General features: G+C 40.0%; 1 protein-coding gene across 7 annotated transcripts in view; it reads right to left on the bottom strand.

Moving 5' to 3' along the window:
• The window catches only part of DACH1 (dachshund family transcription factor 1), a 475,022-nt gene that overhangs the window by 12,126 nt on the left and 435,329 nt on the right, over window positions 1-27,567 (bottom strand). For 4 of the 7 annotated variants that reach the window (XM_054013430.1, XM_054013441.1, XM_054013467.1 and 1 more), the window contains 2 exons: window positions 26,588-26,642; window positions 24,620-24,686 (listed from right to left, as the gene is read on the bottom strand). The exons of 1 other annotated variant lie outside the window; for it this stretch is intronic. In XM_054013430.1, the coding sequence (XP_053869405.1) occupies window positions 24,620-24,686; window positions 26,588-26,642 (122 nt within the window). The remainder of the gene's footprint in view (window positions 1-24,619; window positions 24,687-26,587; window positions 26,643-27,567) is intronic. 2 more of the 7 variants (XM_054013459.1, XM_054013485.1) reach the window with 1 other exon arrangement.

The raw sequence follows: 27,567 nt of genomic DNA, 5'->3' as shown, positions 1-27,567 counted from the left end.
TATCTTATTATTGCTTTGTGAACTTGGCTGCAGTTGTTCTGTTTGTATGAGCAGAAGAAAAGGACTTAGAGGAAACGGGAATACAAGATAATTAATTACTTTCAATCACTGAACCTGCATCTCTAGGCATTGCATTCTGGTCACTTCTCTTAAAAAAAAACCCTGACACTGAGGAATTCTGTGTAAAACCCTGTAATAGCATGAAGCTAATGCTAACTATTATAAGCTTGTGACCCTGCACAGCTCATTGTGATTAACTCACTTTGTGTCACAGTGCAAATAATTCTTATGCTGATCAATTTTACAAAAGTTCTACATGACATGTATTAGGCAGATTTAAGTTCCAGATAAACAAATGCCTTACTTGGTACGGTGCTTTCAGAAGTACAAAAGCACAAAGTTATTTTTAGCAGAGCAGCAAGCAATCTTGGACTTGTGACTATGAGATGCTGAAAAGTCTAAGCATCAGAATGTGTCTCTGTCTGAGGCTATGTCTACACTACTGCGGGATCGACACTGCTTTGATCTATGCACTGGGGGTCGATTTAGCGGGTCTAGTGAAGACCCGCTAAATCAACGGCAGAGTTCTCTCCGGTCAACTCTGGTACTCCATCGGGAATGAGAGGCGTAAGATAAGTCGATGGGAGAGTGTCTCCTGTCGACCCAGCATGGTGTAGACATCGCAGTAAATCAACCTAAGCTACGTCAACTCTAGCTATGTTATTCACATAGCTGGAGTAGTATAAATTAGGTCGACTTACTGCGGTAGTGTAGAAAGAGCCTGACACCTAACTCTCTTTTCCCTGAAGTGGAGGAATTGCTTCCCTTCCCCATATTTTGTTCTCAGTTTTGTATCCTCTCTTTATAGTTCCCCTCATATGGTTCTCATTTTTAGATAACCATCACCTGCCTATGTAAATCCTATTGCTCCAAAACCTAAGACATAAAAATAGATCTTGAACCAGGTCAGGAGGTGGATGGAGGGCAGGAGTGGATCAGTAACAAGGCTGGAGCAAGGTTAGAGTAAACTACAGACAAGGCTGGAGCAAGAACTGGATCATGGGCAGGCTGGAAGCCTAGGGAGTCTGTCACACTGTGAGGTAGAAGGAGGGTTCCTAGCTGAGTAGTGTTGTTGCACAAACTATCTTGAGGCTCTGGCCAGGTCAGAGAAATACCTGTGCCTGGGGGTTATCTGACCCAGGCCCGGCGCAGGGATAGACTACTGCAGCATGCCTGAGGGCTGAGTCACTGCAGCAACTGTTGGAGGGGTGAATCATAGCACCCATTGAACATCCGGGATGCTTGCACCCACCCACGCACCCGCCCACATCAAATGCCCCTCCACCAGCCTAAGGGGAGGAGCTACAGAATCCAGAGCTCAAATGAGTTTGGGGGATAACTAATGAAAAACAGGGACAGAAGTCAGTGTAACAGGGTCAAAAGCAGGGACCCAGAACGGGACATTGAGCAGAGACCCCTGGACAGCACCCTCTGCTCCTCAAAGGCATCCAGGAACTGCCCAGATACATGACCTGATGGAGGAGTGAAACAGGCCTCACAGTGGCAGAGCACCTCCTCATCCAACATCCTCCTCCTGGTATGATGGATGCCCAGCGCGAGGGGAAGGTTGACAAGGAGGTTTTGTGGCTTCATGGGGTCATGGGTGGGGTGTGCAAAGAGCAGGAGGTGCAGGGGAAAGTGCAGCCTGTACCTAAGGAGAAGGTTCTGGAGGAGCCAGAATAGGAGCTGTAACCTGGCTCACTCAAGGTAGATGTGTGCCAGGGTCTCCTTCATGCCACAAAAGGGGCAAGTGTCGGGGGGGGGGGGGGAACTGCACCAGGTGCACATCCATGCTCATGGCTCTGTGAAGAAGCCGCCAACTAATATTCCTGGTAGGCCAGGGTAGAATACAGACTAGCCCACCAGGGCTCCTCACTCTCCACTAGGGTTACCATATTTCAGCAAGAAAAAAAGAGGACGGGAGGAGCCCCGCCCTAGCCCTGCCCCTGCCCCTCCCACTTCCCGCCCCCCCAGAACCCCCAACCCTCCCCCCGTTCCTTGTCCCCTGACTGCCCCCTCCTGGGACCCCTGCCCCTAACTGCCCCCCAGGACTCCACTCCCTATCTAAGCCTCCCTGCCTCTTGTCCCCTGACTGCCCCAACCCTTATCCACACCCCCACCCCCAGACAGACCCCTGGGACTCCCACGCCCCATCCAACCACTCCCCACCCACTGACAGCCCCCCCCCAGAACTCCCAACCCATCTAAACCCCTCTGCTCCCTGTCCCCTGACTGCTCCGATCCATCTCCCCACCCCTGCCACCTGACAGCCCCCCCCAGAACTCCCAAACACTCCCCCCCTGCTCCTTGTCCCCTGACTGCCCCCTCCTGGGACCCCTGCTCCTAACTGCCCTCCAGAACCCCACCCCCTACCTAAGACTCCCTGTTCCTTGTCCCCTAACTGCCCCCTCCTAAGACCCCCCCCAACTGCCCCCCAGGACCCTACCCCCTACCTGTACCCTGACTGCCCAAAACTTTCTCCACTCCCTCCAAAAAGCCCCCCCCCGTTTCTTGACTGCCACCTCCAGAACCTTCCTGCCCCCTGACCTCCTTACCCTGCTGCTCAGAACAGAGTGTTGGGCTCTGTGCAGCCGAGCCGGACACGTGGCTGAGCTCCCCAGCACAACAAAACCCGGTCCCTGGCCCTGCACAACAAAACCCGGTCTGGCCCTGCACAGTGCTGCCGGACTGGGCTGCAAGGGAGCTGCCGGCTCAGAATGCAGGGCGGATCCGGCTCCTCTACAGCTGCTCCTGAGTCCAGCCCGGGACTTCCCTGCAGCCCTCCCAGCCGCTCGCTCTGCTCTGGTGGGGGAAATCCCGGACATTGTGAGTGCTTTACAAATTCCCCCCGGACGCTATTTTTAGCACAAAAAGGAGGACATGTCCGGGTAAATCCGGACGAATGGTAACCCTACTCTCCACTGGTGGTGGGAGGTTCTGCCACTTGGTGTCAGGGTAGGACATGAGGGTCAGGAAGTGAAGGGTATGGAGTATGAGTACATATAGCTGTTTCCTACGCGTGGTTTGGAAATGGACTGTCTGCATGTCACACAACTGGGTTGGGTGCTGTGGAGGGGCAGCCAGGTGGGCTCATGGGGCAGGGGCCTGATGGCATAAGTCATGGAAGCTGAGTGAGAAGCCCTGGTCTGGCTGTGGGTTTGCCTGGTTTGCATCAGGACTCCCGATACTGATTTGGCTTGTCTATGAACTCTGACCTTAGTTCTGACCTATGACCTATCCCTGGAACCTGACTCCAGCACTGCTCTCAGCTCGGACCCAACCCTATGTCTGGCTTCAACCACTGCTCGTGCCACTAGGTCTGACTGCCTGGAACCAGAGCCTGACAACTAACCCCTGGAATTGGTTCCTTCAAAGTAACCAATCCAATCCAAAAATGTGTGATGCAATATATAGTAAATACCACTAACACCATTATCTAAGAGATAAACTATAGTTTTGATGATTTCAAACTACACTCTTTCCTTAGCACAAAGAACTGGGGCACCAACAGGATCATTTTCCTGCTTTCTTTCATGCTCATTTATTAGGATGCATTGCAAATTCTCAAAAGTTTGCTGCCCATTTCAATAGGATATAGCCATTTAAAGAAGGATTTAACTTTACTGCTTGCACTACTTTTGTATATCAACTGTGATGCAAGCAACCATATTCTGACATCAATACTACATTAACACCACTGTATTCCTGAATTTACAACTATACTTGCTCTCATTTGTGTGCCAACAAAGAATAACTGTCCTATATAAAACATGGAAGCAGAGTCACATGAGGCTGTAAAACAGATAGATTGCATTGCAGGAAGCTTATGGAAAATCTATTAAGGTTGCATGGGATGTCAAAACATATGTGAAACAAGCATGCTGCTTTTAGGTATTCTGTATGAAAGAAAGCTTATGGAAGACAATAGCACCAGGCAATCAGCTCCAGAACAAGAGTCAAGGTGACAGAAACCAAACGACAAGTCATGCCCTAAGAAATGAGCAATAAACTAAAGTCACACATAATCCTGACTACAAAATAGAAACACAAATAGATCTTAATCAAGATCCTGGGGCTTAGCATGAGCGACATAGCTGAAAAACTGGAAAAAAAAACAAAAACAAAAAACAAAGCAGCCCATTAATCCTGATGAAGGCTTCATATTGAAAGATGTGTATATGGTTTAACTCGGTAGCCGGCCATTAAGCAAAGCTTGTTGCTTTTACTGCTATATTGAATGAAAAATTCTACATTTTAAATTGAAGGAAATTATTATTTGTCTCACAAGTGCTGATGCTGACCCAAGTGAGTTATTTTACAGTTCCTAATGCAGACTGGTTTCCCTAATTGACTGATGTGTTTTCATCTTGGGCACTTCTTTACACATGCACTTCCATACTTCAGTGATAGCTCTACCTTTTTTCCCTGTCCCTTTTCAGAGGCAATACTCTTCAGGGTAGATATTGCAACATTCCTCTTCTCCTCCACCTCCAGCAACAGCCTAAACTGGCCTGATGGGAGAATCAAGTAGCCTTTATGGAGACCCTACTGCTGTTTGATTTGAATTTGGTGCTGTATGAGACTTCACTAGTAGTGGTGACCCAGAAAACACAACATGTCATGAAGGCAAGTTTTTGTACACTGTGTGGCTTCTGAAGCATACCGTATACACTGGGTTGCTGTTATTGGTGAAGTCCCCACATCACATGGAAACAGCACCCTCCAACCAGAAAGAACACAACACTGCACTCTGTAAACAAAAGGTAACTAAGGCCAGGAAGAGAACAGGGCCAGATTAAAGCACAGGCATTCAAGGCCCATGTCTAGGGCACCAACTCCGGAAGTCACATGATTTCATCAACTTTCTTTCTTTGCGTAGTTTTCTACCCCTTATAGTGACAAACAGAGTTGGCTGCAACATTTTCCTACTTAAAAATGTGATTTTCTCAAAAGAGAAATTTTCCACAGGAAAATGTTGGCTTCGGTAATTTTTTTTTCTATTTTCCAATCAGAAAAATGAATGTCCCAAATCAACATTTCAAAAGGAAAGGAAAGCTTTTGTTTCTTTTCCATCTTAAATGCTGTTTCATTTTGATTAGGTTTGGGTTGGACATTAGGAAAAACTTCCTAACTGTCAAGGTGGTTAAGCACTGGGATAAAATGCCTAGGGAGGTTGTGGAATCTCCATCACTGGAGATTTTTAAGAGCAGGTTAGACAAACACCTGTCAGGAATGGTCTAGATAATACTCAGTTCTGCCATGATTTCAGGGGATTGGACTAGATGACCTCTAGAGGTCCCTACCAGTTCTATGATTTTCCATTTTTGGTTTCTAGATTTTCCTTCCTTTGTCTCTCTTTTTTTACCCCCCTCCTCTTTTTTCCCCATCACGGTCCAAAGGGGGGGGGGAAGAGGGGCAAGAAAGAGTAGAAAAGTGTGAGAAAAACCAAGTTTTACATTTGTTATTGTTTTCCAACTGGGCAAAGCTTGAAAACTGTAAGAAAAGTGTGGGAAGTGAGTGTATCTTAATATCAAGTAGTCCAACAATGTACCCAAAGGCTGGGAAATGAACTTAACAATGTACAATTTAAAAGAGCCACAACTCCTTTAAATATAAGAAAGGCTTAGAGAAAATGACCTACATCTTTATCATGACTTGGCAAAGTCGGACTCTGTACAGCAATTATTTCCTGCATTGGCTGCTTAGGGTCGGGCTGTGGAAATGTTTCTTACATAGATGAGCCTTACCCTGATGAGTAATCTGAATTCAAGCTAATGGGACTATTTGTGTAAGTAAGTTCTTACTAACATAACTAAGGTTTTCAGTCGGATCCATAGTACTTAAAATGGCATAGTTTTGTCCTCGTAGTCACTGTTTTTTGACAATCAGCAGAATATTATAGCACATAAAAAGGCATGAATTTGAACAATGGACCTGACTCTCCATTCAATTATATCAGATTTAGATGGTATCCCATCAATGAAGCCAGAGTCAGGCACAATGACTGTAATTTTTACTTTGAATTTATCAACATGCAAACATATTCACTACAATGACTGTGAATATCTATGTGACAGAGTGAAAAGCGGAAAGAGAGTAAATTATTGCTTCTCTTTATTTTATGTTTGTATTCAATATAATTTGATTACTTGAAAGGACTTGTAGCCAACATACTGCAGTATGAAACAATATCATGAAAAATACATGTCTCCTAATGCAAGGGTTGCACTGACAGTTTGTCACAGGCAAAATCTGCAAAATCAACAAAGAGGCTAAACAAACAAATGAAAAGCTGAACTATCTAATATGGTACTGTATATTTTTAGCAATATCTATTCTAATGTCATGTACATAAACCAGTACTGTAAATATTTTGGTCCTGGCTTTATTACAGATTTTTTCCAATGCCAGTTCCAACTCTTTGTGATCCATCCTTTATGACTGCCAAAACAAAACCACTATTATGCCATTGCTGTTTTTTCTAAGCTATTAGAAACCACATCACTTTTTAACAAATAAAGCTGACAAGACTATAATAGAAAAAAATGTTCCTTTTACCATTACAGATACACACTTTATGTTTTTCATCTAGGAAAAATAAAACAATATTGCATTATCTTTATATATGCTTCTCTTTCCCCAGATGTCCTTCAGGTGTTATAGAAACTTAGCATCCTCCTTATAAAGAGTCAAAAAGCTAGTTTTTAAAGCCAGTGGCCTATTCTATACAACAAATTTTCCTCTTTACTGGCCACCTGGCTAGTTCACTGAGAGAAGAATATGTAATATACATATATTCTGACAGTAAATCCTAACTGTAGATGGAATGAGATGCTGGCTAGATATCCTTCTAAATGCATTAACTGTAGTTCCACTTCCTTTACACTTTTATTGATTGAATGAGTGATCTTATTAAAAAGAGCCATATTTTCAAAAGATATAAAGTTACTACTAGAGAGGGGGTCAAATCAAATCTGTGGGCAAGTCTGAGTACTGAAATAATTTGAGGCCTAGCCGCCATGCTAAATTATATCAGTATAAGAATAACCACTGCTAAAACGTGTAACTTCTAAAATTAACATGATAACTGTTGGCATATTTCACTCAGTCAGTCTGAAATTAAGCTTTTGTTTGTATTGATGACTTTAGAGATATTCAAGCATTTGAGTATTTTAATGTAAAATCCTATGCAAGGGAACTACAATAGGGGAGTGGGGTGGTGCTGTTTGCTTACCTAAAATAGGTGATAAATATTACAAGAGGCATGTAAAAATGTTATCTCTTGCTCAGTCTCTCCATCATGCTGGCAAGAAAGTGCAATGATGAAGATTCATGCTTCAAGTTACCAATGAAGTCATCACCTTTGGATACTTTAAAGTTAAAGGAACAGGTTATAATGGTCCCTTCTGGACTTGGAGTCTATGACTCCTCATCATGTGTAACTTGGCATACTCTCATCATACTTGGCACTCTCTTAGCACACTTCTAATGATAAAAGAAGATACTAATTAAATGAGGTTTGTCCCAACCTAAGACACACTATGAGTATCCTTAGAAAAGTGTAGAAAAAGCTTCTCTTTTACAGCCACCAATTTTGAGTTTCTAAACAGATTGATTTTAATCCATTTGCTAATTGTTCAAGGTTTTACTTGGCTGATAATCTTTGAAATTCTAAGAGCAAAACTCTCTTGTTGGATATGCACTCCATATTTCTTATCCATCAGAACTGTGTGCTGAACTCCCTCTGATGCAATAGAAGTTCTGTGCATGGAATAAATTCAGAGTACACATCAGAGATTGACATGCTGGTTGGAGAGGAAAATACTGCCATTGGAATATAGCACTCGCTGGTTTTATCCAGGACTAACAAAAAAGAATGCAAATAAGTCAGTTTAGTAAGATTTTCCTATATTGAAATCCATGCTGTCTGGCTTTATTCAAATTAGTACTGTAAACTATTCCGTTGCTAAATCCTACAAAATAGCTCCTGGTATACCCCATACTAGAGTCAAACAAACCAGTCAATAACTGATTGTTAATAGTTATAAATTGCTATATTTTGTATCATCTCTGTTTGTCGCTTTCTAATCCCTGGGAATCTGATCAGTCGTTAAAAAACATACAAAAAGATTAGTTAAAAATAACAGTTGCACTTCTATAGTGCCTTACATTAATTAAGTTTCACAACACCCTTGTGAGATATGGAAGCATTTGTGCTGCCATGGACAGGTCAGCAGATAAAAGCTCTATGCAGCTGGTTACAGTTATGGTATGATTGGTTGAAAAATTAAGAAAACATGCACAATTATAAATTCTTTCATCTTATTATTCAGCAGCATAAAAAACAGACGCAAAACATGCAGGGATCCTAAACAGCCCTTTCCATTGAAATTTGGCTCTGAACTGAAATTATATAGGTTTCAAAGTAGCAGCCGTGTTAGTCTGTATCCGCAAAAAGAACAGGAGTACTTGTGGCACCTTAGAGACTAACAAATTTATTTCAGCATAAGCTTTCGTGGGCTACAGCTCACTTCTTCAGATGCATAGACTGAAACACACAGACCTAAATTTGTTAGTCTCTAAGGTGCCACAAGTACTCCTGTTCTTTTTGAAATTATATAATTATTTCTTTCTGGATTCGAACAAGGACAGTGCTTCTACAGCCTATGCTTGTCACCCCTGGCCTATCACTAATTATATCCCACAGTCCACTCATTCCTAGGACCTTGATTTGGGTTTGGACGAGATATGGCCTGTGTGTGCACTATTCCCAGAAAGGATCTCATTCAACATAAAGCTATGGCAAAAGGACACAAATATCTACAATGATAAATTTCAAAAAAATAACCATTTCCCTGTCATAGGCAAGCCAAAATCCATGAGCCTCCACTAGCCAGCTTCAACTAACGGATATGTAGGTACATAAGGGAAGGTGAAGAAAAACAGACAGAAAAACCAGCTACCAAACCATGTGATAATTTTGTGTGATACTGGAAAAATTCTTTCCTATCTCCATGTTCACACAGAAAACCAGTGGCAGAGCTTAAATCAAATCCAGACCTCCTCACTCCTGGTCTTTCCCTCTAACAAATTCAGATTTTTAAGGGCAAGTTGTTTTCTGAGTTTCAATTACTAATTTACTATAATTTCTTTTTTTCCCCTTGGATTTTGTTACATTTCATGCATCTAAATTGACCTCCCTCCACTTCGTTTCCACACATTTTTGTCCTCATTTTTGTTTGAGTCTTTGTGCTATAGGGTTAACTTTTATTAGCAGAGTTCCAGCAGTCTATTCTATGCTAGAGATTCATGCTCTAGAACAACTTCCAGCATTCTACAGGTGATCAGATTACAATATGCTGTGCTTAAAGGGTCACATCCTTGCTCACAAGCAGCAGAGGAGAATGATCATGTATGGGGATTGTTCCTGAAATGACGCACAACTCCTAGCAACAGCAGCTGCAGGAAACTGGCTAAGTTCAGCTACTACAGTCAGTTTCATATCACTGCTGCTCCAATGTTACCAGGCAAGCAATGGAGCACAGACCCAACCACACTCTTTGGACATTCTACATGATTCTCCAGTTTATTTGCTGTAAAATATATAGGGGGGAGGAAGGGACTAAGAATACCTTGATACAATACACAATTTAAATCATTTAAATCACTTAAATCTGCCTTTTCTTAATTTCTGTCTCTCCTTTGCCAGTAAGTACAGGCTCTTAAAGGTTTCTTTTATAGCTTCTACTTTTGTATTCATAAAAGACTGATTTTCAATGCATCACTTGTCTGTCATAGGAGTAAAAAAATGCATTTAGACTCATTAATGTGTTTTCAAACTCCTGTGCAGGGATTTAAGCACGCAGGGCATATTCAAAAACGGTGCAAACCTTACTGTACATTTCCATTGTACAAATTCAGTTTCTTGTATTCTAAATCCTCAATCATTTGCTTGGTTCAAGTATACTTTTATTATTCCAATAATACTGTACTTATCCCTGCAAACATGAAACTACAGTTCACAGATCTTATTATGTACAATGTTAGATTTTGTATAGTAGCAATTTTGTATTGTAACCACACTTTAATACCACTACCCGCCCCTTCACTATCCCCTGCAATATTAGCTAGCTGATACATTGCATTGGGATCTAGGTGGTCCCCTTCTCAAGTAATAGCCTTAACCTTTGTCCCTAAAAGACTAATCATCGTCCTTTTAGATTCATCCCTTTTATAGAAATTGCTTTCTGCAAAGTGCTTCATCACACTTCATCTCCTAACACTTCTCCATTCAGATTTTGCATTACAACATTAACATTCTTTGCACTGCACAGTCTCACCCTCTGAATTCCCCTCCGTCCTGGATGCTACCTCAGACTTGTTCTCCACAACCTTTACTGTACCTAATTCCTCTGTAACTACTTTTCCTTAGTGTTATTACCCTTTCGTCATTTGGTTTATCCCATGTTGTGTCATTAACATTCACCACAGTAACTCACACAGCTGGTTTTCCTCCACTGTTACTGCTTGTGAGTCTAAAACCAACCATGTACCATCTGAAAAACCCACCCGTTCAGTATTTTATTTATTGTCCTAAAACCCAGCCCTTCTTTCTAAATCTATTATTGGCTCTAAATGTAATATCAGAGCTGTTAAGTATCTCAAGTGAATGACAATGCTCACAAAAATGTGTGTTTGCCTCTTCGGCCCTAATAACAAAGAGTAATATATCAAACAAAAAAAGAAAAGCAAACTTGATATTGCACTCATTGAAAATCCCATGTAAAAAGTGAATATAAGTTTTCAAATATTAAATGTTGCTGTAGTTAAAATGATATAGAATGTATAATAATGAGTTTGTTTTTCAGATACTGTAAGCCTAAAGAGATTTTTTGAATACTTCAATTATAAAAACATTTAAAACATACAAACTTGTGCAATTTTTATTTTAATGAAGATGAGAAGTTCATTAAAGAAGATAAATATTTCATTAGATGTTAAATAAAACAAAGAGATTTTTTGGCTTCTCTCAGCACAAAATTCCTTTGAAAGATTAATTAATACATGCAAATTATGCAAATTAGACCCATGCAAATATTTTATGAAGACAATTAAGGGAGCCATTAATTACTGCTTTTTTTGCTTCAGTGAGATTCATTCATTTAATTTTAATTTCACTTTAACTGTTTTGATGTATAATCTTGCAGCTAAGAACTTTATCTTTCCTGATGGGTCACTTAAACTTATAAATTTCATCAAGTGAGCAGCAACAGAAATCTGTACAGATATTCTCTGGGCTATGTTTAGTATCAGGAGAAATTTTTGACAATGCGCTTCTAGAAACTGGAAAACTGAAAGAGAATGTGAGCTCATTCTTGGACAAGGTTCAACTGCTGGAAAAGCAATTAATTTGCTTTGGCTGTGCTAATATAGGGGAATTAGAAAGTGTGACACAAGACAAATAGAAATAATTAGTTCTCCAAAATGATGTTCTCATTAATATGGTTTGAACAGTAGAAATAAAAAACATTATTGTGGCATGTCTGCATTCTGTCCCTAGCCACAGGAGGTAGAATAATGGAAGACACATAATTTTTAACCTTTATAGTCCATGTGGTAATGGTGTTTATTTTTATTTTTCATTTGGATGTATCTGGAAAAGCATATTATGGACAATCCAGCAGTCCTGCTGAAAGTGCCTAAAGACTGCAGGATCTGGCCCTATTTGTCTAAACTGTTTTCTGCCTGAGAAAATATGAAGCTATAAATATAATTGACTGGGTTTTTCAAAACTATACACTCAAAGTGCTAAACTGAAACCTGGATTTCAATATTATGCATTTAAATCACATTTTATGACATGCAGTACACAATAATGTATAATGTGTTTATACTGTAGCTTAAGCTACTGTGTAAGAGTAACATTATCCTATCAAAAGTTTTTATAATGTCCTCTTCTATATTTGATAACATAAAAGTTTTTTTTTTCTTTTTACTTAAACATTAAACATTCAGGCATGCATTTGGTACAGTACAGAGAGAAGCAAATTTCTTGCTGCTGTATCCCCTAATGCTTATTCTTATTCAGACCAGGTAAGTGTTTGCTATTACATCAAGTAGTGAAAATGGCTAGTCAGTACTCCATTACAAAGGCTGTTAAGAACCCTACTTACTGATAAGACATATTTCTTGGATCTCCACAGAATTTAAACTTCAAAGTAATGCTACAGTTATGAGACTTTGTACTCTCAAATTATTATAAGTTGCAGTTTTTCTTCCAATAATTTTCTATGCCTTGCACCTGTTCTGCCACTTCCTCATGAAGGGCATGTATGTGTATGTGTGTGTTCCACCTAACAATGCTCTCCCATGTGCATATTGTTAATCTGAGGTCAAATATTAAACGGTGATACTCTCGTTTAATTTGGTTTTTCTTTCAAAGAACTTGAAAATCTACAGTATCTGACTGACATTGGGACTTTTCTATTAGAATCCAACAGGAGGAGTAGAAGTAGAAATGGGCATACCTGGTTACTGCTTGACATTAATGTAGGAGCTTCCATTAATGAGACAGCCTCCAATTATCACACAGTTCTGCCCAGAAAACTTAAGAAAATATTCAGGGCTCATGCTATGAAATCAGCAAAGGATGTTAAAACCATTCCTGTCTAAACAGGAGGTTGTCATCAAGGAAATAGTTGCCAAAGGAAGTTGGGAACAAGGACTTTGCCCTGCAGCAGTTACAGGAGAGCACGGACCTGTCTCATACCTCTCATAGTCATTTACACCTGTAGAAAGTGGATGTAAAACTGCTAACATCCTGATTTGGAAGGTGTTTATACCTGCTTTTCACACACTTACTGGACTATATTCAGGGCAAGGTGTGAAGAATGAGGCCTTATGTCTTTTATGTTTTCCCTGATGACCACTGATACTGTTAATTAAATTAGCCTCTCATTGCACTAGTTAGCCTATTTGTAAACATGTTTTAATATGCGTCGGTGCTAATGAATTCTGTCTAGCCGAAGATCAAAACCAGTAGTCTATCTTCATCCTCCTTGAGATGTCCGCCACCTTTGAGACTATCGACCACACTATTCTTCTTGAAATCTTGTCCTCCTTTGGCTTCCATAACTCTGTCTTCTCCTGGTCATCTTCCAAGCTCTCTAATCACTCCTTCAGCATATCCTTCAGAGGATCCTCCGTATCCCCTTTTGGGAAGGGGTTTCCACAGGGCTATGTCCCCTTCTCTTCTCTCTCTCTACACCTTATCTCTGGGTAATCTCATCAACAAACACAAATTCAATTACCATATCTATGCTGACTATTCACTTATCTACCTCTCTTCTCCAAACCTGTCTCCTTCTGTCCATATGAAAATCTTGGCTGGTCTCTCTTGGTCATCTAGTCCTCTGCTTAAGCTCAACATGGTTAAAAGAGAGCTCTTAACTCCCCCAAATCCTCCCTCCTACCATCTTTCTTGATCATTGTGGACAGCACAACCATCCTGCCTGTCACTCAGAACTGTAACCTAGGCATCATCTTCTACTCAGACTTCCCTCTGTCTTAAAATCCAGGCTATGTCTAAATTTTGCAGATTCTTTGCTCATAACTTCTCTAAGATCTGGCCTTGCCTATCCATTCACACTGCTAAGCCTTGTCTAAGCTCTCATTACTGCAATATTTTTTCTCTCTAGCCTTGACAAATGCAGTTTGGTCCCCTTGAAAATGCTGCTGCAAAGATAATTTCCTAGCCTGTCACTTTGACCGTGTCACCGTCTTTTTTCATCCCTCCATTGACTCCCCCTCCTCTATCACATCATAAATAAACTACTTGTCTTCACATTCAAGGCCCTTCATGGCCTTTATCATTCTACCTATACCCTCATTCACTATTGAGATGTCAGTTCCCACTTCCAATTGGCCCATCGTGCCAGCCTCCATCACTCCCACTTGTTAAATTTTCAAACAAGCACCTTTGTACTTTCTACAGTGCTGCCCCCCATCCTTGAGAGAATCTTCCTGTGAACATCTGAAAAACTAACACATCATCCTCCTTCAAAACCCTCGGGTGCTATGATGCCTATAAAACACATGACAACAATTGGGCTGCTAGTGCACTGATACCACAGAGTCATGCTGACCAATACAGTCTCATTGTTTCCCTGTATTTCCCTATCTTTCTGTCTTTATCCATCTTTTGTCTCTTATCTTATACTTGGATAGTAAGTTCTTTGAAGCAGGGACTGTCTTTTGCTCTGTATTTGTACAATGCCTAGAACAACAGGGTTCTGGTACATGACTTGGGCTCCTAGGCAGTATGGTGCCATCTATAAATAATAATAATCATAAGTGGTAATATATATATGGGTAATCAAGCAATTTTAATGGACAAATCCTGCCTAGAGAACTGAGCCAGAAGGCTGCCATAGAGGAACTGCTCATAAAGGAGCTAGAAAAAAAGAATGCCTTACCCTGGGGAAACTATACAATACTGTATATTGTGAACTCCCAATTCTTCGAACCTTTGTCCTGATTATCATTTACAAAGCAATGATATTATAGCCATCACTTTGGCACCTAAATACCTAAAAGAGTTTAAGATGAAAGTAGACATATATATATATATATATATTTGTTCTTTCTCCAAGTACATAGAGAAATATTTATAGGGGAAAGCTAAATTACAAAGATGGGATTCCCATTTTGTCTTATTATGATAAGATCCGCAATCATTTTCAGCTCTTGAGGGAGTTCCACATCTGCAGACAAGCTAGCAAGACAGCTCCATTCTAGGGACTCAGATGGCTCTGATGTTGAAGTAGAACTTTACCTCAGTCCACGAGGCAGTCTTTAGAGGTAGCTTTGACCCAGTCCATTGAGGGCCTTAATGATCAAAACCAGGTTATTGTGAGGATAAATCCATCAAAGATTGTGAGGCACTCAGGTACTATCACTTCAGTGATAGTGGCCCTGTAAGGACCTAAAATATATAGAAAAAGTGACCTACAGACTGGACCCTTGAAAAAGAATTTAATAATTCTCCTCTCTTAAAACATTTAAACCCTTGCAGAAATAAGTTGTATTACATGGAGTTACCCTCAGAACATAAATAATACTAATTTAAGAAATGGCTTGAGGCCTAACTAACTTTGGTAGCTTTACGGAGTTAGTATTTTTGTATGGATAATCTGTCCTTAAACAGTTTCTCAAATGAATTATTCAGAAACATGCTTTTCTTCAGCATCAAGCATGTATGTTTTGGTACCTCTTTTTTTTCAACATACATATTTACTTTAGCAATTGCAAGAGAAATCACACTCTCTTAACATTCTCCTATCTCTCTCATCGTACATAATTTATTCTTCTTGTTTCTTCTTCATACAAAGAATTCCTGAAAGCTTCACAGTGAGAGTCGGTTTTAAACTAAAGTAAAACAGGAATTTAAATAGATAAAGTAATATGGAGGGAGTTGACAAAGATGTTCCAAACAAACAATGGAGCAAAAGTAAAAGAGTGCTCTAAGGTATGAAGAATTTTAGGGGAAAAAGGAGAGGACCCTAAGAGAGAAAAAACAATCTTATGGTTAAATCAATGGACTCAGACTCATAAGATCTGGATTCAATTCCCAGCTCTGCCACAGAATTTCTGTGAGAGGCCAGGCAAGTCATGTAGGGTAAAAATTTCAAAGAAGCCCAAGTATCTTTGAAAATCAATGTGATGTACATGCTTTTAAAAAAATTTGCCCTAAATCTTTTTACCTGGATAATAGTTCCCCACCTAAGAAGCATATTGTGAGAATGTCCAATACTATGCCGACAGAGCCATATAAACAGATAGACTGGAGCTGTGAAATGAATGTACAAGTCAGTCTGAGGATAAGTGGCCAGAAAGACAAGAACATTTCTGAAAATCAGGTGTGCTCTTTGGCATTGTTTCAGAGGCAGATGGGAAGCCAGTAAAAATGATAGAGGAAGAGAGTGACATGGTCCTTCCTCTTGGAGTAAAAGTTACAGTAAATACTTTTTCACACAGTACATAATAGACAGTAGAACTCATTGCCATAGCATGATCAAGAATTTAGCAACATGCAAAGAATTGTACATTTATATAGATCATAAGAATATCCAGAGTTATAATCATTAATGCTAAAAAAAGAGTATTGGAAAGGATATACTCATGCTTCAAGGGTTAAAACAATTTCTAGCTATTAGGGATTAAGATCAGACTTTCATGGGGAAGGGAGACATCTTAGCCCACATCTCCCTGTTGTGGAGTTTTTGAATCTCTCTCTGAAACATCTGGTATTGCCCATTATCAAACAGGACACTGGATTTAGACTGACCATAAATCTGATCTTGTATGGCAATTCTTATTTCTTTACTATCTAGTCTAGTTTAGTACATTTCAGGAGGTGAATTTCTTCAGAAAATTATAGAATACATCTTGTTCTATATTCAGCTATTTCTTTAATTGATTTCCCCATAGGTATGCTAACTGTATGGAATAACTTGTATCATTTACACTTGTATAACAAAAGTTCCTTTTAGCCAGAACTGAGCATTATTATCCTTAACTCAGCATAGCATAATTGGGGTATGCCCTGTCCTGTATTTCAGGAAAACTAGTAACAAGGGATAAGATGGCATCAAGAAACAACAACTTTAGAAGCATCTGCAAGGGTTGTGTGCATTAAGGTAATTCTATCACCCAATTGCCATGAATACATGCAAAATAAATATACCCTCAGCATTAACATAGGTGGATGCAGTTTCTTTGTGGCAGCATGTCACATACATAATAAGTATTGTGCATTTTCACTCTTCTCTTGAAACAGACAAAATTACACAATTGCTCAATTGGAAACTGAAACTCATATGTACCATTGTTTCTAAACCCAGCCCTCGAAGAACATTATGTGTGGTCATGTAACTATGTCTGACAGGATATTAGTATCCATCAGGGCCTGTAATAGAACTGAATTTGGTTGAGAAAGAAAGTTATGAGGCTCCAAGGGGAGAGGCAAAGTTTAATGAACAGAGAGCTCTTCAGCCTCCAACCAAAGCAGCCTGGAGTAAGTATGGGATTAAGGCCATTTTGGGAAGGCTCAGTCTGAGAAGGAGAACAAACTCTGTGAAGGGACTAGAAATCTGCTTGTTTGTTTTAGTTTGTTTCATGGTGGGACTATAGGCACTTTAACAGAAAAGGGATCTAGACTGTGTCTGTTTCTGTTTAGCGGGCTAAACAAAAAACTTTCAACTCCTCCTACAGAAGGAAAAAGCATTAGACAGATTTTTGCTTTCCAAGTTGCTGAAAATACTTTCACTGCATGCTCCAGCCACAGAAGTTCTAGAACTGTGAGTATTTAATTTTGCCATCCTGCTCAGGGCTTAGTCATCCTTAAAAGGAAAGGATGTACGAAATGTGGTGTTTATGGGGAGGTCAGTGGGCTGGAATACCCATCTTTTCCAGGTACTGAAGCACCTATAATGACTCAGTAACACTATGCATATTATTTAGGCAAGAATACATCCTGCATACCCATCCTTCCTCACAGAAAGATCAATGGGCGGGGAGGGGCGAATGGATGCAAATAACGCAAATCAAACCAACCCTAAATAGTGCCTTAATATTCTCTGTGCACATTTTATTTAATATTCTTATTGTTCTGAAGCTTCACATTTGACTGTGTTCATGCTTAGTCATTAATTTTACACATAGTTATTTTGAAATTGTATGAGAGTTCCATGTTGGGGAAAAGCCTCTGATTGATTAATCATTTATCTCAGAAGAAAGGCCACGAACATATTTGATTTCAAGCAACTCCACACATACACAGCTATAAAACATGTTGTAAATTGCAGTACACAGCCATTTTAAGTGAATTGTGAAAAAGTTTATATCTGAAAGGCTGAATGAAGGGGCTCTTTTAGAATGCAGTGCAGCATATAAGTTACTGTGCATTAACTAAAACCCTAGCATTTGCTTTCTTAAGTGATAAATAACACAATTGTCTAGTTTAAAGTTTAAAGGTGTAGCTAACAATGACCTATGAATACTATGAAACAATAGCCTATTTATAGGTTACTGCCTGCAATCAATACCACCTTTTGTTTAACTTAATCAATGTTGTCTTTAATTGATTAGTTTGAGTTGAAGAGCTGCCAAAATACCAGACTGCTGTGTCAGGGGAGAGAAAAATTTATTATTGTTTGGTTTCTGTGTATTGTAGGATAATTCCAGTATTTATTCTTGGTCAAGAAAAAATGCTGTATGTGAGGTAAAGTACATAATTACTGCATTTTTCCCTCCTGACTATTCAGGGATCAATTACAAAATACAGGCAAACTAGAAAGAGATTTCTTGATCATCTACTGTATTACCTCTGTTTAACATTTAAGCTGGAGAGAGCTGTTCACCGGGAAGGTGAACGAGGACACTGAAAGTTCATGAGCCAATTGGTATAGATTGTTATGCTCACCTTTTCACTGGGAGTCTAGAATCACCCATTAGGATTGGAACAAAGCTACAGTGACAATACTTAGTTTCAGGGAAATTTCCACTGCTGCACATGAATTACCGTAATTCAAAGTGCTGTACTGAGATTAATGCTGTTATTTATTATGATGTATATAATTTCATTGGGTGTATGGCTCTATACAGATGAATAAAAAGAGCATGGCATTAATTCAAACTCCTGCACCCAGCAGTCAAAAGGCAGTTGAAGTTTAAGTTAACAATCAAAATGAAATTAAAACATTATAAGTATATTTTACTGCATATGAGATGCAGGCCTGATCCTCGAGAACTTTAAGAAGACTAAACACAAATAAAAAAGGATCACGTGGACTAGAACTTTCAAAGGAGCTAAAGGGATATCAATGGGATTTGGGCACTTATCTCCATTAGACTCTTTTGAAAGTCTCAGTCTTTGACATAAAAACATACTTTAAGATATTATGTCTGCCATTCACCATGAGAAAGAAGAGAGGAGAGATGGAGAGAATATATTCACCCTTCTGCCTCTCGTACTCAGTGGGGTATGTGCATATGTTGCCACAAATCCATCAATTTTCTAACAGACTTTGGCATCAATAAAGATAGCAGGTATCTCTCCCTAAAGGGCCACTGTGACGTCTTTGCTCCATTCTGTTCCCTTTTTCACATTTGTCCCATAGCTTAATTCACTGCTCTCACCTAAAGATGCTAGGACAACACTGAAGAATCCTGTCAAGCTACAAACCCTCTCCTTTTGATTTCTATAGGTAATTATAAATGTAGGCATTGAGCTCAGTGATCTCTCTGAACTTCAGAAATCTGAGAACCAGTGATAGGAAGAAACCTGAAAGTCAGGCTGGGAAGAACTGCCCTTCTATGTCAGGTTGTTGCCAAAGAGTCCTCACTATACTAGGATCTGATGTTCCATGCCCAGGAATTTGTTTTCACTATTAGATGGATCCAAATTCAAATCTCCTTCCTCTGAGTTTTTGTCCCATGGGTTTTTAGCTTATGTCCAGTTGAAAGTCTGAGACACTGGAAGAACCGGCTGAGGAGCTTCCAAACCAAAATTGAACTTCTGAGACAAATTCATCTTTAAGAAGAAGCCATCCACTATTTTGCCTTTGCTTCATCGGAAACCCCATTTCTACCTGCATGGATCTGGATGAGTCAGCTATATGTTTCCACAAGCAGCCATAAAATAAGAATCAGTTGATGATTCCTTGGGAAGTTATCCACGATGTCTGCAAAAAATTTTCCTGTTCCTTCTAGGCTTCTGAGAGCTCTGTTTCCAGATCCTAGTTTATTTTCCCTTCCAAAATGCTCAACTTCTGCAATCCCCAGTGTGGCACTCTGTACCTCAAAGCAGCAACCTGAAAGCCCTATACTCTCCACTGTCATATAATTATAATATGTTTTGTACAAAGTATGCATCGTGAGGTATCATTTTAAAAGTCTTGATCTCTTGAACATTAATATCCTATTGGATTGTATGTGCTATCATTGTTTGCGGAGCCATGAAATTTTGCTGTGTGTGTGTTACTGAAATATGTTGGGAACACTCACAACCAGCCTTTCAAGTATAACAATGGAGTAGCCAGATGTTCTGATAGCCCATTAAAGGGGAATCCACTTGCCCAGCAACCATCCCAGAAGACTTCTCTGAGAGAGTGCTTAGACAATGGAGGCTGCTTGATCTCTTTGCTTACTACTTATAATCATTTAAAATCTATTGTTCTGTTTTTTATTTTACCCAAAACAGTGTGTTTTGGTTAAACTGCTTTGGAAATCTCAGTTCAGTTTATAAGGGCTAGTGTGTGTCTTCTCCAAATCGAGGAAGGGGTGGACTGGGTAATGAACTTACATTGGTCAGGCTTCTGATGAGGGCAAGACGGTACAAGTCTGGGAAGTTGGGAGGAATTGGCTATTGTTGGTTAATGAATGGCTGGGAGAGGCATTCATGTAACTCAGTTGGGTTTGTCCTTGCCTGTGGATGTCTGTGTAAGTGCAGTACCTGCCAGAGGTTTGTAGCTTGCCAACAGCATTACAGTGTGATAGGGAGCCAAGATTGCTGAGACAGAGGACTCAGCAGTCCCACAGTTCAGGTTGCACACCGGGAACCCAGTCACACTCAGACAGCCCTAGCCCCTCTTTACTAAAAGTCCCATACTGGTTGCCTTGAATGAGCAACAAAAACTTGTTGTACTTAACAAGTAGTACTACATAGGGCACAACAGCTTCCAGAGCTGTTGAGGAAGTGTCAACTGAATACCAACGCAGAACTTTAAAATTATTTATTTGAGATATATATTTACTGTAACTATAAACTGTTGGTATGAAAAAAGTCAAGAAAGACTTGGAAGAAAGTATAATAAAATAATCAGATTTTTTCTTTCCGTAGGGAGTAATCAATATCACAATGTACATACCATTATTGGCATGTGTGGTACTGTACAGATGAACGACTCTGTCCTCAAGGAACTATGGGAGCAGATGAAATTGCTCTTGGAATTAGAGAGAAGGGAGAAACTGAGTGGAATAGAGACAGTGACTTGAGACACATCAGAGAAGCAGAGAGAGAAGAAAGAGGAAGTGCCACCAGAAGAAATGCAAAAAGAGCATGGGAGGTTAATTTATATAAGGATATCATAGTCACAGAAGCCCAGGGAGAAGACGGTTTTAATGTAAAAGTAATTCATGGGGTTGAGGGAAGTAGAGGGTCCAAACATTTTAAAGACAAAGCCCTTAGATTGCCAGTAATTTCAATAAAGATGGTGGACACCATAGATGAAATGATGGAAGAAATAGATCAATCAAAGGAGGATTTTAAGGAAAGGCATTTTAGTTAAATGTCCTACTAGAGGAAACTAGTAAGCAATGGAACAAGCAAAGAAGGGGATGCCCCATCATTTGGGACTTTAAAACTAGACTTGACAAATCATTAGAACAATCTTGCATTGTCAGGAGATGGAATCCAGAGTAATATCTGTGATAAATTACCTACAATAATAATCTTTTGTATCTCAGACATAAAATTGTGTACGTACTGTACCTGAGCAGACTACAGAGATTTAAATTAAGATGTACACATTTTAGGAAGAAAAGACTGGAATTATAGATTGAACAGTTGAGATTAGTGATCAGGTAGTGCTTTGAGGTGGTTCACTAATCTGAACAAAATATTAAGATAAGTCAGATCAAATAATGCACATATTTGCAGTCCATATCTAATAGGTATTTCTTGTTATAAGAAACTAGTGATGTGTTGGAAACTTTGTGAATAATAAAAACCAAACACTAACACATAGAAATCTCAGTAACTTTTCATTCTTTCAATGTAAGCTGATTTTTAAAACTGACCTAGACAATGCACTAGAGCAGGGATCGGCAACCTTTGGCATGCGGATCACCAGGGTAAGAACCCTGGTGGACCGGGCCGGGCCGGTTTGTTTACCACCCACGTCCATAGGTTCGGCAGATCACGGCTCCCACTTATTTACCTCCTTTGTAAAACACTTTGAGACCTTCTGATACAAATTGCTATGTAAGAGGTAGATATTATTTTTTTCTGTTAATAAATAAGGCACAGAGCCACACACTGAATAATGAGTATAAAGCAAAATACTGAATAGCTGCTCATTAAGTGAGAACTGTCCATCCTGTGCACTGCATGAGGTCAAGTTTCTGTGGAAATAATAGTACGTGATCAGTCAATTAAAGGCTATATCAAAATGCTTTGCACAAGGGGACTGAATTAAGGTTGTATGGACATCCTTAATTCTGGCATTACCTAACTTTGAGTGCTTGACTTTGTGACCTTAAATATATTCTTTGAACGTGGTTTATATTTGGCATAATAAATGCCGTAAAGCATTGAGAAAAGCCTGCTCAACATTTTTACATCAGAAATACAATCATGTGCATGTGGTACATATAACAATGACAGTTTTTTTTAAATACGCAGGTATCTCAGAAGTGTACTTTTCAAACATAAGACAAGTATCTTGCAAAAGAATCAAACATAAATGCTCATTTACTGAGATTATTACACTCATTTTCGTTGTTTAATAATAGATTAAAAGAGATTCAGATGAGTTCAGAAAACAATTCAGGTTATGTTTTCAGTCAAGAGACTAAGGACTTATCTAAATGATTCCCATTAATGTTAGTGGCAGCTGCTTGCAGAGCCTGTGCTCTAAAAATCTGCCCAATATTTAAGCAGCAAAGTGCACGTGTTAAGAATCTGGGATACGCACAGTTAAATCACCAACATATTAGTTCTGTCAGATGATTCGTATGGAAACACTGAATGGACACTGCTCTGCATGGGCTTTGCACTGTATGGGCACTCACAAAGGGGCCGGACATGGTCCTATGAGTCTCTCATACTGGTGGTGTTACTCAAAACCCCAGTGGGCCCAGAGCTGACTGAGAAACACATGACACATCTGAACAAAGGGTGCAGCAGGAGCAATAACCTCTCGGTGCTCTGAACAGTATTGTGCCAACCTAAGAGTAGATCGAGCATGTACATTGCTCCAATATTTCCTGCTGGGCCCATCCACCTCATGCCCCCTCATGCCAGCTGTGGCTTAAAACCACAGTGTGTGTTACTTAAAAATATCAATCTGCTCCTAGCAAAGCTCAGCACTAAGCTCATCACAACAGGGAGGTGGTAGGAGGTAGTGCCTTCCCAACTTCTCCCTCACTGCCTGCCCCATAGCCCCGAGAGCACTACTTCCTTGTGTGACTAGGGAATGTGCTGAGTTGGAGCTGCTCTCTCTGCTCTGCTGCAACTGCTCAGCATTGCCCCCCACTGGCTACCTGTGGGAGGAAGACTCAGCTAGTTTCCCAGACAGGCAATGAGAACCTCACTGTGGGTTCACGGGGAGGGGGATAGATGCTCTAGTGAGCCCAAATCTGGATGGGAACTCCGTGCACAGGATAGCTTCCCTTCTTACACAGGGTCAGAGAGTAGTTGGGAACCATTTCTAGCATCCCTTCACCCATGGTCAGAAAATCAGCCTGCAGATATGTTAGAGAACCTGGATGAAGGGAGAGAGAGGAGACTGGTTTGCTGGAAAGGATTTGGGAAACACAGAATTGCTCTGCTTTAGGGGATGTGGGGAGGAAGAGGATAGGTATGCTTGATGGGAGGCAGAAGATCCACTGGAAGGTAGAGAATTGGTCTGCTGGGGGGCGGCAGGTCAGTTTGCTGCAGAACCAGGAGATGGAGCAATGAAGAGACTGGCAGCCAGAAGAGGGACTAGAGCATGCTGTCATCAGAAGCTGGATTAATGGAAGAGAGACTAGACTGAAAGAATAATTGAGGCAGAGAAGCCATGGGGATGAGCAGAGGGCAAAGGAGGGACTCAGGAAATGGAATGGGGTATCTGGAGAGGCCAGGGAAATCATGGGCCTGAGACTATGGGACACCAGGGTAAAGAAGATGGATTGTTGGCAGAGAAGTGATTGAGAAGGCATAGGATCTTCATTGAGTATCACATCTGCAAATGGAAAGGATGAACTGGGAACAAATGATGAACTGATGGCAGTAGAAAATGGGAAAGAAATGAGGAAGGCAAGAGAGAGAAGGGAGCCTCAAGGTCAGGAGGCAAGTGAGGAAAGCTTAAAAAAAAGCAGGAAAGGTTTGGGAGAGAGGACGAATAATGGGAACAGGCTGGGGAATAGGTAACCAGAACATGTGAGACAAAAAGGGGCATGAAGTGAACAGAAGGGGGCGAGAGTTTCCAGGGTACGGGTTTAGATAATGTATATTGGAAAGGGTGAGGAAAGAGAACTGGGAGGAGCTATGTGTGAGCTGGCTGGGAGTGGAGAAAAAGGCTGGGGGAAAGAAAGTTGGGAAAGGAGAGATTTATAGGGGTAACAGATGCATTAGAGGGGAAAAAGGCAAGCAGAGAGGGAAAGAAAGTGGAGTAAAGAGAGATTTCTGAGGAAGAACAAAAAATAAGGGAGTCAGTAAATTTCATTGTTTTCTTGTTTAACAAAAGGCCTGGTAACAAAACAGTATATAAAAGTTAAACATTTCTCTATATGGTACCTTTTTGTGTGGGATGAGGGGGTCTTGGGAGACCTGGTTGGGAGTTAGGCATAGGCATCTAGTGAACCTACAATATGTATGAAGAAGAGGATAACCTGCTTTATTATTTGTTAAAAATCAAAAACAAGAAAGAAAACACATAAAACCAGTGTTGACACCAGTTTTTAAAAAATGTTTAATATGACCTTGTGTCATTAGAAAATATATGTATGTGTTTGTGTGTTTGAGGCCCATAGCTTTCATTCCTTATTGAAATCTAGACAAAAACTAAAAAGCGAATTAAAAGGAGTGTTAAGTACTATACCTGCTTTTAATTTCTTCTTCCAATTTTTGTGCTTTTACATTTTCCTGTTTTTTAAAATGTTTTTTTCTTTCCTCTGTTGTTATATAAAAGACCCTCACAAACAACAGTGTGAAACTGTCTAAAAGTCCATATAGGGCCAACAGTGAAAAGGATTGTGGATAAATGAACTGATCTCTCCCAGTTAAGATAATCACAACAATGGCAAGTTTTAAAAAATCAGGTTTAAATATGATTCTTAAGTTGACAATATCCTTTTATTAGGATGCAATTAACTGTCAACTTATTTTTAGAATAAGCAGCAATGATTTTTTTTTATATTTTAACTTATTTTTATTTTTTGCCTAAGTTCTTGGCCTAACCTTTTCTAAAATTGCACTAGATATTTCAAAATTTGTATTAGTTTTACCTTGCTACCCCATAGAATCCCCGTTTTGTTTGCCTAGCTCAGCATATTCAATATTGAAAATTTAAAAAAATAATGATTGTTGATAAATAGGCAATTGTACCATCCATACTACCAAGAGCTGGACTGGGATAGGGGTGGGAGGGAAGAGGCAGCAGAGGAAGTAGATTGGGACAAGAAGCCCATGGGGAAGATTGGTACTGGGAAACATTAAGATGGGTGGATACTGGTAATGGCTGAGCAAGGGAGGCTGGGACTTAGAGGTGGGATGGGGTGGAAAATGGGGTCAGAATGGCACAGGAGGGAGACTGGGAGCCAGTGCATGGAGGAGATACCCTGACATCAGACTAAGAGCCAGATGGAGGCGGGGGTGCTGAGACTGAGATCAGGAGAGGATCCAGGGCAGGAGAACTGGGAAAGGATGGGCCTGGAGACTGGGAAAAGGAGCCCGTGTGTGGGAGGAAAGAGATTGGGATTGGCTGGTGAAGGAGACTGGATATGGAGGGGGAAGGAAGACTAGGATGAGGAGCTGGGGAAGGGAGAGATAGGACTGGCAAAATGAGCTAAAGGGGACACGGGGAAAAGGGTCAGGTGTGAGGGGAACAGGAAAGGGCTGCAGAGTGTCTTTTAAAGTGTGTAGGGGGGTCAGATGGGTGGTGGTGGGAGTTGGGTCCTGCCCCCAGGGGGTAGGAGGCCCCAAGGGGCCTGCACTCACCCCACAATGGCTCCTGTCCCACAGGGCTAACCCATCCCCCTGTTCAGCCTATTGTCTCTCACCACAGAATGCAGCTGGGGCCCTCCCAATGCAAAGCCCCACCCCTGCCCTCTTCCTGTCCTTGTCGCCACCAGAGCACCTGCTCCAAGCTGGGCTGTGGTGGGCCAGGTAGGGCCATGGCCTCAGTGCCCTCCCTAGGCTCTGCAGCCAATGGGAACAGGACAGAAGTCTCTGTGACCACTAGAGAAAATTCCCCTCCAGAACCTGGAATTGAATCCAGGGGGGACACAAACCAATAATGTTTAAACAAATAATAATTGATTAATAAAAAAATAAATCAGATGTATTTAAATCAGATTTTTAAATGCAATTAAATATGCATTTAAAAAAAACATTTAAAATTAAATTTGAATATGGCAATCTATGTTAAGACCTAAATTATTCATAATCTTAAAATAATTTAAATTAAATACAAAAATACATATTTGCTGCCATGTTTTAAAGAAAGTCTGATCACTGAACCAATGGTAGTTATTGGCTAAGTACCTGGAACCAGAGTTTGTTGAAATGCTAAGCCAGCTTTTGATAGCAGAACCCTCTTCTGCATGTAAAGAGAGATTTTTTTTTCATTTCAGTTTATTCTACTAGTTCAGTTCAACTACACCTAGTTCAAAGTTAAAACCAAGTGGAAGTTGAAAAATCAGGAAAGCTTGTTTTCATCTTCCAATCTACTAGTGAAAACTAGGTTCTAAAATCTTGAAGGACATGATGACTAGAAATAATTAATTCAGTTCACTAACTACAGATAGTTCTTCCTTTGTTTAAGAAATCAGTTAGTTTTAAATTCCAAATATGTTATGATAAACTTTTTACAAAACTTTTTTCCTTATGGTTACAGTATATTTAAGCTAGTTTTATTTAATAAACAAATGTTAAATGCTGTTTTAGGGCATTTTAATTTATTTTGAATTTCCAACCAAATAGAGCTTGACACAAACCACAAAAAATAATCATCATCTAGTAAATACGAAATACATCATTTGCCATTTTCTAAAATAATTAAAAATGTGAATATTAAGAATTTGAATAATTGTATGTTAAGCTATATAATTGCTTAAATAAATGTATATAGATATAGTGTATCCTTCTGGTTAACAAAAAGAAGCACCCAATGTAGTGCAAAGTTCATATGTTCATAGATTCCAGAACACTATATTTAGAGCAAATCAACATGTTTTGATGGTTGTAAACCAACCTTTCTTTATGAATAAAACTAAATGTATAAATTCAAAAAATTACTAAAATCTATTATTTAAATCAAAGTTTCCTGCATGTTAATTTACATTTTCATTAAAACCGGTGATTTAAATCAATTCACCCTGATTGAATCCAAAATTCCTGACTCTCAACATTCCTCTGTGGTCAATAAATATCTGTGAAACCTACTGGCAAAGTGTATATTTCATTCTTCTCTTGTGGTAGGTCCACATAGATGATGACAACCTACTACTACTATCAGCTAGCTC

Source organism: Malaclemys terrapin, chromosome 1, assembly GCF_027887155.1.
Source record: "Malaclemys terrapin pileata isolate rMalTer1 chromosome 1, rMalTer1.hap1, whole genome shotgun sequence".
Classification (NCBI taxonomy): domain Eukaryota; kingdom Metazoa; phylum Chordata; order Testudines; family Emydidae; genus Malaclemys; species Malaclemys terrapin.
This window is presented reverse-complemented; position numbering and strand designations above follow the sequence as displayed.